Below are 10,725 nucleotides of genomic sequence, written 5' to 3' on the forward strand. Positions count from 1 at the left end.
CCCATCTTTCCAGTGAAGAAGAGTGGTGGGAGGGGTTATAGGCTGGTGCAAGACCTTAGAGGTGTTAATAAGGTAGTAGAGAGCCAATTCCCTGTAGTGCCGAATCCAGCTGTCATCCTGATGCAGATCCCACCAAATGCAACCCATTTCACTGTCATTGACCTCTGTTCTGCTTTCTTCTCTGTGCCTCTCCACCCTGACTGTCAGTACCTATTCGCATTTACATACAGAGGTGTGCAATATACATGGACACGATTTCCCCAAGGTTTCATAGACAGCCCCAGTATTTTCTCCCAGGCATTGCATGACTGTTTACAAGCTTTTCAACCTGCCAATGGATAATTCAATATGTGGATGATTTATTGCTCTGTTCTGACTCATTTAAGTCATGTGTGAATGATACTAAACTTTTGTTACTTCATCTCTCGCAAACAGGACACAAAGTGGCCAAAGACAAGTTACAGCCGTGCCAGCCCAGAGTAAAATATTTGGGACATTGCCTAAGCCAGGGGTTACGACATCTCACAAATGATAGAATCCAGGCCATACAAAACATGACACTGCCGCAGAATCAACAGCAAATTCGTACCTTCTTGGGAATGTGTGGATATTGCCGAATGTGGATCCCAGGTTTTTCTATTTTGGCCTTGCCTTTACAGGAACTAGTCTCTTCCTCAAAGCCCGATCGCGTCACACACACTGAGGAATCAGAACAGACTTTTCTTAATCTTAAGGATAGCCTGACAAAAGCTCCTGCATTGGGAATACCCGATTATGAAAAACCTTTTGATTTATATTGTACGGAAGCCGATGGTTGTGCTGCAGGTGTCCTTACACAAAAACATGGTGATGCCAGTAGGCCCGTAGCATACTACAGTGCCCAATTGGACACGGTAGCAAGATCACTCCCCACCTGTTTGAGAAGTGTAGCAGCTACCACTTTATTGGTGAGTAAAAGTGAGGACGTAGTATTGGGCCATGATATGATTGTCTACACTCCCCATGCTGTATCTGCTCTGTTGAACTCAGCTCAAACCAAACACGTCTCCTCGGCTAGGTTCACCAAATGGGAACTAGCCCTAATCGCTCCTGCAAATATTACAGTTAAATGTTGCAGTACGCTGAATCCAGCAACATACCTGCCATATGTACAACATGATGTACAAAGAGTGGAAGGAGAGGAGTTGCTGGCGGGAGGTGAGTTCAGCAGACATGATGACACCCACGATTGTATGACATATCTGAATCAGACCTTTACTGCTAGACCTGACATACATGACACACCTTTAGAGAATGTGGATGTGACTTTCTATATGGATGGGAGTTGTCATAGTGGCAAGGTAGAGAGGATGAACGGGACTATTAAAAATAAGCTAAGTAAAATCATGGCGGAGACTGGACTAGGATGGCCAGAAGCTTTACCTTTGGTCCTACATAGTATAAGGACCACTCCTAGATTTCCTCTGAATCTGTCCCCATTTGAGATATTGTTTGGTAGACAACCTCATTTGATTATAAGTCCACAGGAAGATCTAAAGGGTAACAACGAGGTAACTGTGAAGTATCTTATATCAATGAGTAAGCAGTTAAAGCAACAGCAGCAGAAACTGAAATTGTTGTCCCATGATATGCCTGAAATGAACTGCCATGATGTTGAACCAGGAGAATATGTAATGATCCAAAATTTCTTACGTTCAGGTTGTTTGACTGATCGGTGGGAAGGTCCGTACCAGGTGCTGCTGACTAGTACTACATCTTTGAAGGTGGCCGAGAGAGATACCTGGGTCCATTCCACTCACTGTAAAAAGGTCAATCAACCGGTGGAGAAACAGGTCGGAGACAAAGCTGATAGTGTGGATCTGTCACTCGCGAGCTTGTTCCGGGAGGATTGAAAAGGTTGTAGTGAGATACCTGAACTGAGAGAAATTTGCAGGTCTTGTTGTGACAATGGACGGGCCTGCTGTGTTCATTTTCATATTCTCTTTTAGAGTGTTCACCATCCTGGTCAGTTCGGGAATACCCAGTGTCTGTGATGGGGGACCTATTGAGGAAACAGGAGCTGATGGCAGTGCTGATGGAGTGGAGAAAGGAGGAGTGCAATGCCAATCAAGGGAGTGTCTGACCAATCTTAGTACTGTTATTGTTAAGAGAGCTGTCATTCCGGATACTCGGGGAAGGTGTGAAGGGTTATCGTCTGAAGATTCCTGTATTTGTGAGTTTTGTGGGTCCCTAATTGATGAGAACTGTGTTCAACGGTGCCAACCTAAATATAACCCATACTGGGGAGGGTATCCTTTAGAGGATTTTCACAGCATGGTAGGCAAAGTGTTAAATCAAACCGATTGCTGGGTGTGTTCACATGTGCCACAAGGACAGCATAATGTAGTGTTGGTGCCATTTCCGCTGAATATCATGGAAATTTTAGAATTACAAAAGGGGAAAACATTGGATGGAAAATTCCTCTCATCCAAACCGCCTCATTTCAAACTCTATCAATTTCAAGTAGATAAATCACTTTTGTGTTTAAACATAACCAACCCCAATAAACCCGGATGTTGGGAAGTGACGGGGAATAATCAGACGATGACCTTCTCACAAAGAGCTGATAATGAGTCCATAAACTATGATCTGCTACACTCAATTAAATCAAGTGGGAAATATTTTAGGTACCGGTATACATTGAGTTCCACCAAAGAAATGATTGGTAAAGTACAAGATGGTTATTGTGCTAAAATAATACAACCAGAAACTTGCATATACCAGATGGAAGAGCCTGAGATAGGATTGTTTGCAAGAGAAATGTGTTTAATGATAATGATGCATACAATTCCTTATATTCTCCCTGATAATGTATATTTTATATGTGGAAGAAAAGCGTATAAATGGCTCTCCCCGAGTTCCGAAGGTTTGTGTTATCTGGGAAGAGTTGTCCCAGAAGTTATGACCCTCACACATGTTGAAATGTTGGGAATACATAAAAACACACCGTCACCATATCTTCACACACAATGTGAACACAGAGGCAAGAGAAATATGATACCTGGTGATATGCATAAAGCTGCTCAGTTAATCAGTGAGACAACTGGCTTCCAAGTTTTAGTCGCCCTGGATCCCACCAGAATTGCTAGGGGTACATTAAATTTTAGATATATCCAGGAACTTGCTAAATTAATAGATAATATCACCGAGATGTACGATGACACATTCAGGTACACAGGGAGAGAATTGCAAGCGTACAAGAAAGAACTAGTGCAACACAGGCTAGTGTTGAATTATTTAACTGCTGTTACTGGAGGGTATTGCGTAACGTTAGCCACCCAATTTGGAGTAAAGTGTTGCACTTATGTCACCAATGATACCAGCGACCCTAAGGAGGTGATAGACCAGAAGATGGATGAGATTCTGCAGCTAAAGTGGGCATTTCATAAGAACCATAACGCATCAGTGGCTGAAGCAGGGGAAAAGATAGAAGGATGGGTGTCATGGCTGAACCCAGTGAAATGGTTCTCGGGTCTAGGAGAGTGGGTCCAGGAAGTGGTCGCCAGCGTAGTCAAATTCTTGATCCTTATACTGATTGTCATCATAGTAATTGGCATATGCATCCGGGGTGTTCCTATTGTGTTGAAGTGTGGAAAATGTGAAAACAGAGTGAAACGAAGGGATGAAACTATGATGGTGGTCAGAAATGATAATATGTATACCGAGGTAGATACAGAACTGCACTACAACCCTGAGCTAGGAAGTACCATCATTTAAATGTATAATATTTAGACATGCATAGAAGATATTATTGAAATGTTATTTATAGAACACCCAGACAATGTAAAGTCTCAAATTCCCCTTCAAAACTACTGTTATAAGACTGGTGCATCCCCACATCTGTCACATGATCTCCCAAGATCTGCGGTGTGCATATAATAGTAGTTTTATGCCCCCACCTAGAGACACATTGTTGATGGATTAAGAACCACCTTGTGCCATCCCATGATAACACTAAATAATATGTTAATGTAAGCCCAAAATAAATTTTTATAGCAGATTGTGATAGCATGTTGTTTGCTATCAAAGGGTGGACTGTCGAAGCTGAATAATTGGCTGAGACAAGTTCAGTTTAAAATTTAATCGCGGCGACGCCATCTTGCGAATGGCCGCAAGACTCCATTTTGGAAATGGGATCGCAAGATACCATTTTTGTGGTCAGCGTCAATTCAAGTTATAACTCAGGAGCTAAGAACAGATGGCAATGTTTTTGTTAACCTACCAAGGGCAACTGGAAAAACAAGCTTTCTGAGTAAAAGTAAATAAGAAGAGACAATGGGTATTTTTACATACAAATTGGGAATCCCTGGATGCAGATAAAGTATAGTTGTGGCAATTGTAATATAATATCTCCACAATTGGATTTGTCTGAATCCTAGACAGGATGGCCCCAGATTCCACAGCTTGAGGTGGTAATACATTTGCACTTCACACAAGAGTCTGTGAGAACAAAAGAGGTTTTGTTTTCCTTTGAACACACAACAGGTGGGGGCCTGCTGACAGAGGGCATGTAGAACTACAACCCTCAGCCATCCACACTGCTGGATGTTCACTTCGTGTATGAGAAATTATGCACTTAAATCTCACCCATTAATAACTAGCATCCTTATATCAAACCCCGAATACTCACACACTACATATTCGCACACAAGGTTCCATTAGCATCAAACTGTATGATTCAAGTTGGTTAAGTTAGTTTAAATGCTAAGAAATAGAGGTTTTTGATATCTAAGGTATTATACATGATAAGCAAGGTGTGTTTGGTTTCGTTCTGATGCGTCCCCTTTTTACAGAATCCCGGTGTTATTGGTGGAGAGATCGCATCATGCAAACTCAAGTTACGGATTGCAGAACTTACAAGCAACAAAATGTTTAGTTGATGGAATGTTACAGGAGGCGTTACCAGAAAGACTCCGGCTGTTAGAGGCAGGGAAAGTCTATTTGAAACAACCTGTTAAATGTGTCGTTACATATGCTTCTCCTCTGGGAACCAATGAGATCAGCAGGAAGTTCCCCCTTTGTCCTGTTTCAGTCTGGGGGGGAATAAATACATGTGTCCGAACACTGGTTTGGGAGTTCATTCTGAATTTTGGGTGAACTGAGGATATCTAGTCAGAAGTCTATCTCTGGGTCCAGAGGCGCAGCGTATGTATAACCGTACTTGGGTCTGTATTATTTCCTTTTACGCCTAACTTGTGTATGTATAGATTGCGTGTAACTGACTGTACTTTTACCTGAATAATACTTGTGCGTTGGAAACACAGATTCCACTCCTGTCTTTATTTGCGGTTAAACTGCGTACGCAATTAGCATTCTGTTTAGAGGTTTTAGGCAGGGTTTTGTCTTAGAGGTTCTAGGCAGGTGAATCTTAGAGGTTTATAGGAAGGAATATATTAAAAGGTTTATTGACAAATTCAACAACACTGATAGAAATACTTTTCTACAGGTGGACAGCTTTCATCCTCCAGCCCTTAAAAAAGGCCTACCGTACTCCAGTTTTTGAGAATTGCACGAATCTGCAGTGACCCCGTGGATGCTCGCCTACAGATTGATAACATGATTGTAAAATTCCTTGGCAAAGGTTACAATCCAAGATTACTCAAGGAGGCTAAAGAAAAAGCCTTACAAATATCTAGAGTGGCAGCCCTTAATCCTATTAAACCTGCATCAAAAGATAAAAAGCTCTTGTGGATACAAGAGTTTTCATACTCTTCACGTGAAATTATACAGATGGCCAGACGGTTGTGGCCGATTGTGTCTGGGGACCAGTCTCTGAAGATGTTAAAGGATTCCAATATCATTCCAGCCTACAAGAGGGGTCTTAATATTAGGGATTTAGTTGTGCACAATGATGTTTCACAACACAAACAACAAGCCCCCGTACATTTTCTTACCAAGAAAGCAGGAAATTATAAATGTACAGGTTGCGTTACCTGCAGTCATTTGGAGACTGGTGACACTTTTGTGCATCCTCAATCCGGCAGAAAAATGTATATAAAATACCCCCTCACTTGTACCTGCCGGTTTGTTATTTACTATATTAGGTGCCCTTGTGGTCTCCTATATATAGGAAAGACAGCTTAAAGAACGAATGGCGCTTCACCGTTCCAGCATTAGGGCAGCCATCGATGGCAAACCAGTAGACCAACCGGTGGCTAAACATTTTCGTGACTTCAAACATGGTCTGACAACATTGTGTTGCAAAATGATTGACTGGATTCCTCCCAGTATTAAGGGAGGTGATAGGGGACGCATTCTCCTTCAACATGATCTTCAAACCCATGATCTTCAAATCCTTCAACCCATGGGTCTTAATGAAATTAACTCCTTTTCTTGCTTTCTCTGATTTATACATCTCTGTAGTTTTTTGTACATGATCTGCAATAAACTACATCATATGCATGTGCTCGTATGCACTGTTATGTGCTTTTCTTGGTTTATTGTATCAGATGTATCCAGTTTTTATATTGTAATTATGTTTCTAAGGTGATGGTGAACACTTTAGTGTACCCGCCCCCGGGGATGACGATGACGCCGGCGCACTGACGCTCTCTATGACGTCATCAGACCCCCATCGGGACGGAGACACGTGGTGAAGGAACACAGGGTGAAATCTATTTAAGATATGTTTTGCAGTTATTTTATTTATGTCTTGATAAAAGTGGAAACACTGAAACATTGACTAAAAAGCAAAGTATTGCTGAGTTTTTTTTGATTGCTGTGAAGTCTCATCGAGTGCCGCCTGTCCTGTGGTCTATACATTATCATTTGGGAAGGCACCAGAGCGTTTGTTTTGCATTCAGGAGGAGTGCTGGATTTGGTGGATATTATATACACACATATATATATATATATATATATATATATACCAACCCAGATTTTTAAATATATATATATCTATATATCTATATATATATATATATATCCCTATATGTATTTATACATATATTTGTTTTTAATTTTACTAAAATATATATACAGTATATATGTACACATTAAAAATTACATATATACGCAAACATGGAATCAGATAGTTCTACTTTATTAAGATGTTACTTATAGAATATTTGACCTTTTAATAAAAACACCACACATTTTTTAGGGAAAAAATGTATTTCTTTATTTTTAATTCACAAAAAATTAAAGGCCATTTTGGATGCGTCGAATGGCCTCCAAAATCTGTTGGACACATGTGGCTATTGTGGCCACCCCCCTCCTTAGAAGCTCCCAAAGTGGCTCCTCTTGTTCAACTGAAATGTAAAGGGAAAGAAAAAATATTTAATAAGTATTTGTCAAAAAAGCCAAACAGTTTGACATAAAAACCACGGACGATAGCCATGTATCCCCATAGTGTGTATCCCTTCGCCAGATAGTACTGCACAGTGTTTCACATTGGCTACTGAGGTTAATTCTGCTTTCACATTGCTTTCTTTTCTGGTTCCTAAATTAGATATACATTGCATAATGGCATCTGTGACATATGTACCTTCATGTCCTTGGTCCGGCACTTCTTGGGTGGAAGCAGCCCAATTAGAGCTTCCCGAGGAGTGGGTGGGGGAGGCAGGTTGAGGGATGGGTGAGGATGAGAGGGTGGGGGAAGTAGGCTCAGGGATGGGTGAGGAGGAGAGGGTGGGGGAGGCATCTTCAGGGATGGGTGAGGAGGAGAGGGTGGGGGAGGCAGGTTGAGGGATGGGTGAGGAGGAGTGGGTGGGGGAGGCAGGTTCAGGGATGGGTGAGGAGGAGTGGGTGGGGGAGGCATCTTCAGTGGTGGGTGGGGATGATGGTTGGGGGGAGGCCTCTTCAGGGGTGGGTGGTGTTTGGGCTTGGCGAGCCCTTTCTCTTCTTTGACGTAATCCTAAGAGTTTAAAAAAATAAAAGCTTTTCATTTTTGCAATGTCAAACAAACATCATATCCAGATTTCCCTGGTTTAGCAGAGCAAATGCATGAGCACAGATTTTTTTTTAAGCCAAAAAAAAAAACCAGAGAATTACATACAGACACCTGTGTCACCCATGTGACAAAAATCCAGAGACACTGCGATAACTGTAGCCTGACACTGAAATTGTCAGCCATCTTCTACATTTAAACACGTATTTCAGAAACCATGTTATTTTACAAAAAAACCAACACACACACACACACAAACTCACACACACCAACACACACACCTAATGACTACAAAAGTTGTGCTAATTTTTCAAACACAGTATTGAAATTAGGAATTCAAACTTGTTAGCAGCCATTTTGTAAAAAATATTAAAATGTCTGCAGACCTTAAAATGAAGCTAACAAACAGGCCATCATAAACAGTATATATACCATAAACACATACACACACAGAAAGGCATACACAACACAAAGCATATACCACGCAATGCATATACAACGAATTACTTACTTTGGCGGTTATCCGCCCGCAATTGATCCAGGAGGGCCAGGATCTGCCTCCGGAGATCCGACCATCTCCTCTCCAGCTGCACAACAGTACGGCGGAAGCCCATGCGCCGGAGCCTCCTCCTCACCTCCGCATACACCCGCATTTTTATGCGATTGCGCACATGCCCACAGGCCCACAGGCCCCAGGCGCCGGTTCATAACGTCTGTCAGGTCGCGCAGCTCCCATCTACTAAAATTGGAGGATCTCATGATGGCAATGACAAATATTACAGTCTGTAAACTTTATATCAACTAGGGTGCAGTCTGATTGGTTGGCCATTCAAAAATGGAGGAGAAACACAGGACATTTGTTGATTTAATACATCTATAACAACACAACAGCTATCATGCATCATGTGACTCACCTCATTCCACAGCTAGGATATGCCTATGTGGCCAGTAGGACACTCCAAACACTACGCAGCTCCTTGTGAAAGTCTTTGGAATTGTGAGGGGCGCTTTTAAAGGGTGTGTTGGACGCTTGTGCATTGCATCACTCAAAGCAGTGACCTAATAGTGGCTTACGAGCAACCAAAATCAGATGGCAATGAATGGCTTGCTCATGCGCACTGCGAATTATATGCATGCGCAGATGGGCGAAAATCGCTCAGAGCAATCGATCGCGCCTTAGCGAGCGGGTCTGAATCAGGTCCTTACTCTGGCAGTAGGCTTGCTATATAGTATTAAGGGTGCCTGTTTAATGCGAGTAGTGGTGAGGAATACACAGACCTGTTCCAGATGCTACAGTTCAGATGCAATCTCCTTTTTCTCCTCAGAAGCTGCGATTAGGTCTCTCTTTGTTGCCTTGAATCAGTCAAATTAGCTGGGCACTAACAGCTTCTTCTCCAGCTCCGCCTTGATGGCTGTCACACATTGGGAAAGAGAGCCTGGAGCTGTCTCTTCAGAGACCCCTGAACCGCCTCCTCTTACTAAGGGCACTGCCTCTGATTCAACCCCTCAGTACTGCTGCCTGCTGGAAAGCGGCTATCACACACAGACACCACTGAATGTCACCTTCAGCAGCGCAGCCAGCTCTCCTCAGCGATCACCTCAGAACTCCCCTATGGGTCAGAGAGAACTGATATATATAGCTTCTGGATAGGTGACAGGGGGCGCGATGCGGTACATCCCACCTCTTTTTGGGTACATACAGTTAATTATGCCAGTATGTACTTAGAAATGCAATTAAAATAGTAAAGGACAGCTCTCCCGATAAGAGCTGTTCTTTGCGATAGCCTCAGATAACACCCAGAAGTCCCTCTGTGCATGTGCAGAAGGATGCTTGCATCGCGGGGGAGCTGGGAGGAATATGAATGGATCCCTCTCAGGGGGTGTCCTGAAAAGAAGCCCATAGACTTCTATTGGGTAATGACATCTAAAGATGGCATTATACATCGGGACGAAGCAATGCATTCCGATGCTTAATACATTTGAGAAATGCGGTAAAACCAATGAAAACAGCATTTTCTCGTGGGGATTCCTGCATACAGCATGAGTAGGTTTAAATTCTTTTTCAGCCCAACTGTTAACGGCATCAGCTGCAGCATTTCAGGGGAGAAGGGGGGCAAACCCTGCAGAGTATCTCTCAGCGCCGTCCACAATGCAGCTCACACACAACAGTTTGCCCAAAACAGAGGCAGTATATACACAGAGGAACCACAAGAGTTCCTTCACAGTCTGAGTGTGATACCACTGTTAATATACTGTAAATGTATATGACCCTTTGGTGGGATATCACACAAAGAGCATGGGGTCCCCTCAATTGTTCCTTCAACCAGAGCCGGCCCTAGGCATAGGCATTACTGGCATTTGCAATGCCTTAGGGGCATCCTGCCGCTCGGCAGCAGAGCCTGCAGCCATCAGTACTAATGAGTCACACTGAGTCATGATTACAGTACTCTCTCTGTGCTGCCAAAGGCTGTACAGAGGAAGGAGGAGGGGGAGGAGCTACTTACCCTCACTGTATATGATCAGAATGTCACTAGACTGCCTGAGACAGCCCCTCCCCCTGAGTCCCCGCCCCCTACTCTCCGTCTATTCTACATGCACTCTCCTTTCTCTGCTGAGACTCTGCCCCCTAACACCGGGTCCCCACCACTTTCCAGTCTAGCCCTCTCTGTCACTGTGTCACAGCCTCTCCTCTCCTTTCATCATGTGGCATGGAGCCCAGCCCCAGCAGGGACCACACATCCTCCTCCAGGACAGGTAAGTGCCAGTTTAGGGGTGGTATCGGTGGGCAGGTGTGTATT

The 10,725-nt window shown here is 43.1% G+C and overlaps 1 protein-coding gene across 4 annotated transcripts in view; it reads left to right on the forward strand.

Moving 5' to 3' along the window:
• Positions 1 to 5,278, forward strand: part of LOC148442143 (uncharacterized) — a 45,730-nt gene extending 40,452 nt beyond the window's left edge. For all 4 annotated transcript variants that reach the window (XM_088464201.1, XM_088464205.1, XM_088464202.1 and 1 more), the window contains one exon: positions 1,699 to 5,278. In XM_088464201.1, the coding sequence (XP_088320327.1) occupies positions 1,948 to 3,756 (1,809 nt within the window). In that variant the 5' untranslated portion in view covers positions 1,699 to 1,947 and the 3' untranslated portion in view covers positions 3,757 to 5,278. The remainder of the gene's footprint in view (positions 1 to 1,698) is intronic.
• Positions 5,279 to 10,725: the final 5,447 nt, after the last annotated feature.

This window comes from Taudactylus pleione, unplaced genomic scaffold (genome assembly GCF_031769625.1).
Source record: "Taudactylus pleione unplaced genomic scaffold, aTauple2 ptg001607l, whole genome shotgun sequence".
Taxonomy (NCBI): Eukaryota; Metazoa; Chordata; class Amphibia; order Anura; family Myobatrachidae; genus Taudactylus; species Taudactylus pleione.